At 45.9% G+C, this 4042-nt stretch overlaps 2 protein-coding genes across 2 annotated transcripts in view; both read right to left on the bottom strand.

Moving 5' to 3' along the window:
• Positions 1-776, bottom strand: part of LOC110393476 (nucleoporin-like protein 2) — a 1835-nt gene extending 1059 nt beyond the window's left edge. The window contains exon 1 of the mRNA XM_021386368.1: positions 683-776. Coding sequence (XP_021242043.1) covers positions 683-776 — 94 coding nt within the window. The remainder of the gene's footprint in view (positions 1-682) is intronic.
• The window catches only part of LOC110394943 (nucleoporin-like protein 2), a 4701-nt gene continuing 670 nt past the window's right edge, over positions 12-4042 (bottom strand). Inside the window, exons 2-5 of the mRNA XM_021389024.1 lie at positions 3139-3613; positions 2645-2739; positions 2245-2321; positions 12-1244 (exon numbers count right to left, since the gene is read on the bottom strand). Of these exons, the coding sequence (XP_021244699.1) occupies positions 1083-1244; positions 2245-2321; positions 2645-2739; positions 3139-3613 (809 nt within the window). The 3' untranslated portion in view covers positions 12-1082. The remainder of the gene's footprint in view (positions 1245-2244; positions 2322-2644; positions 2740-3138; positions 3614-4042) is intronic.

A 4042-nucleotide genomic window follows, 5' to 3' on the forward strand; every position in this document is an offset into this window, starting at 1 on the left:
AAAACCTCTTTGAGCTCTCATTCTCATCTAATTTTTTCCAGTCTGTTCTATGCCTCTATCTACGTCACTGCCTTGGGTCGCTCTGCTCTCTGAGCGCGGCACAATTCATCGTCTGCACTCAAGTCTGAACCCCAGCTCTTCAGCTGCAGAACTGAACAGAGCAAGGGCTCCAATCACATGACTGAAACTTCAAGGCGCTTCACGCAATTTCCAAGGTAAATACATATGAAGAACCACAACACAATTAAGACACTAATATGGACCTTAACATTAAACCAGAAAAGCAGTGACTATCTCACTTTAAAAGAACGGCTGCCTTCTTCAAGAGTCCACCATACACTGAGTTGCAATCCCCTGAGAGCTTTCTGAGAAACGTTGTGGAAAAAAAAAAATCCTATTTCAGACTCTCAGAAATAAATGATTCTACATTCTGAATACTAATTATAATACATATTGTTTTGATTTTTATGTCACAATACCTGATGTCTCTCTTCCCAGGTATCAGTCATATTGCACACACTTGCCTTAATGTTTATGACTGTAACTAAATCCACCTCATTTAATCATTGCAATACCTCTACGCAGAAACCACTAAATGAGGTATTAATGGTGCACCAAACAAACCTGTTAGGCAGACTATACAAATAAAACAAAGAAATATTCATGCTAGTTTAAGTGTTACACTTTTGGTCGTTCCGCACAAGTGAGATCCATAAAAAAAAGACCAGCCAGCACATCTTGTCTTTATTGCAGGAGAACGTCTCCTGTTTTACCATATGACCGTACTGAAAAAGGCCACTGCTGGAGTTCTGTGGCAGAATTGACCTTTCAAAACAAACATTAGGACAAGGATCATACACTACTTCTAGGTCTCCTTGTGTGAAACAAGAAAACAGCTTATTGCAATGAAACGATGGTGACTTGTATTTTGCTCAAGTTGCAAAGACAGATCTACAACTTCACCTCAATCGACTTATGCCACCTCCCTGATCACTTAATACTAGCTTTAACTGTCCTGCTGTGCTAACACGTCCTAGAAATCATTTCATTAACAGCCTTTAGAACACAAACGAATATTGGCGCTAGCGAGACAGCTCAAAATTTAAGAGAAAAGCAATACCTGAAACAGAAATACGTTCCCTTTCATCAGGACTTACCACCGATGCTTTTCCCGAGGCATTTAAAGCCTTCAGCTCCTGCACCCTGTTTCTCCACTGCTGTGCTAACTGATGGACAGAATTTATCTAAACATGGGAAAACACAAACGTGCTTTTAGTAAGCATTAGAAAAAAAGAAAAAGAACTAAAGTGATCAGACAAACGGAAAGAAAATATCAGGATATTTAGCGGTATCGCCCGAAAATATTGAGCTTTGCAGAAATGAACTCGCTTAATTTCAACCAGCCCCTTTNAGCTTTGCAGAAATGAACTCCCTTAATTTAAGTCAGTCCCTTTAACGCAAACCAACAGACTGCTGCACACAATGTATGCAGCAACACATAGCAACTGTGATTTGACACCGCTGATTGAAGGGCTACATGAAAACTGAAAAGCAATGAATATTCTTCAGAAACTTCCAACCTGAATGTCCTGCACTGAGATTGACACAAACACCCTAAGTGAAGCCCAGCTGGGCAGAATTTTCCTTAAAAAAAATTAACAAAGTCATCTCATGCCCCAAATGGCTGCAGGAACCAATCGTTGAGTATTTCCGCCCCAGGATTTCTCAGTTTTTCAAGAGGATCTTGCACCACCCCCATCCGTAATTCTTTTGTGTCTAGCCACATGCTAGGAGGCCATGTTGTTTGCCATCAGCTCTTACACGGCGGACCGGAAAATTCAGGTTTTGCCCCCGTTTATGAACAGAAACTCGTGCTTCGGGTAATACATTTTGCACCTGCATATTTTATGAGGACTGTACCATGCGGTTATCAGAAATGAGAAGTTAGAATCACAGAACTGTGTGAGATGGAAGGGACCTTTAAAGGCCATCTCATCCAACTGCCCTGCAATGAACAGGGACACCTACAGCCAGATCAGGTTGCTCAGTTACGGCAAAGCATTCAGGCTAGCAGCTCTTGTTGTTTTCTATTTGCTGCACAGAAAATTAAAAACATCACGGCATTCTTCTTACGTTCTCCTCGAGTTTGGTAATTAACTGAGTCAGGAGCTGCCTCCTGAAGAACAGCAACCACTCCTACCCCAAACGCGTCCACAGCAGAGGTCAGCTGCTTTAAACACTTACGTAGTTCCCGGTGTCATTGTTTGCTCTGCACTTATAATACTCCAGGCGCATCTCATCAGGCGAGAACTCCAGAAAGCCTGCAGGGAGGAAAACCATCCTCATTCTCCAACAAAAAGACAACCAAAATACAGAATTGCCCTCTAGAGTTAGAAAAGAAACTGCCCTTGCTACATCCCCCGGGGTAAGTCAGTTACAGCTGGAAACACAAAAAGGACTCGCTACAGAGCCTCACAGGTGCAAACACACACAATAAATACCGTAATCCAGTGCTCCTACTAGTTGCAACCCAGTGCAAGTAGTCGCCTTGCAAATGGTTCCATTTAGGCATAGCACTGGGGACAAGTATAAAAAGACATTCTAAACAGTAGCAGCACGCAGCAACGCTAAAAACTTTACCAACCTGAGACGTTAGGCTTGTCTTGCACGGGTGAGTAACAGGAAAACAGCCACTGTCCAGAAGATTCCCACACTGCCATGTCTTCCGCTATGCGCTCACTGGAAAACAAAACGTAACAACAAGAGAAGAAATTACACGGTCAAGAGCAAAAACACAAAAAGCAAAGTCAAACTCAAAGACCCAAAGCCATTGAAATTAATTTGAGTGGGATGCTACCCAAGGGGAACGACTGAAGCGTTCCATTATCGGGGAAAGAAAATACAGTCACTCTGCTGGATACATAGGTGTCCCTACAAAGCATTTTACCGTATCATCTAACTGCAAGTAAATCAAATCAGATCTTTAGGAGAAACCAAACCACAGTGCTTTCTGTGGTTCTCCCCCCACGTCCCAGCTTCCATCCTCAGGATCACGTCCTCTCTGTTACCCAGAGGAAGCCAGTAAGCAGTTAAACAGCTCATTGTAAACGCTTTCCCGGGGACAGGCTCATCACTTACAAAAGTCTCCGTTGCCCATCTCTGCAGCTAACACCAGGATTTGCGCTGGTTAACGCAGAGAATCCATTTTGTGTTAGGACCGCGCTTTTGTTGCCAGGTGATGCAGAACTGGAGGCAGTGAAGAGTCCTCCTCCATCACTGCTGCCACCCCACGTGCTGGGCTGGAACACGGGAGGCTGGGTAACGTTGGTGGATCCCTGGCTGGGAGCTCCCCATCCTCCTTGGCCTCCTCCTGCCTGCTGGAAAACGGGAGGCTGGATGACGCTGGTGGATCCCTGGCTGGGAGCTCCCCATCCACCTCCAGCTCCTCCTGCATGCTGGAACATTGGAGGCTGGATAACATTTGCGGATCCCTGGCTGGGAGCAGCCCAGCTTCCTCCTCCTCCCGTATGTTGGAACACAGGGGACCGGATAAGGTGTGCGGATCTCCGGCCAGCAGCACCCCATCCTCCTGCGCCTCCTCCTCCGCCAGGACCTGCTAATGAAGAAGAAACGACGTAAGGCGTTTCAGATGGGACGCGATTCGCACACCACCAACAAAGCCAGCAAGAAGCTGGAAACGAGAACACGCCCTTCTCCCAGTGAGTCCCCCCGGGCAGCTCAGAAGCAGAGCCCACCGCGCAGCCCCGCCACAGCGTCCCCGTGCAGCAGCAGAGCTCCCAAAAGCTGGAGCGTTTCCAGATGGGAGGCTGGGATTTGCCTGAAAGGAGAAACTGCTCACGCTACCGCTGCTGTTCACAGGAAAGCCTGCAATTGTGAAATGTACCAGAACGGTTAGAATGGGTGCACCTGTGATACTGAAGCACTGATGCATTTCAATCCTGCAGAAGAAAGTTTAACAAGAGCTGTTTAGTTGCTGGTTCTTTAGGCAAAAACTTACTTGGCAACCCAAAGCTTGAGGCTT

Source organism: Numida meleagris, chromosome 2 (assembly GCF_002078875.1).
Source record: "Numida meleagris isolate 19003 breed g44 Domestic line chromosome 2, NumMel1.0, whole genome shotgun sequence".
NCBI lineage: Eukaryota > Metazoa > Chordata > Aves > Galliformes > Numididae > Numida > Numida meleagris.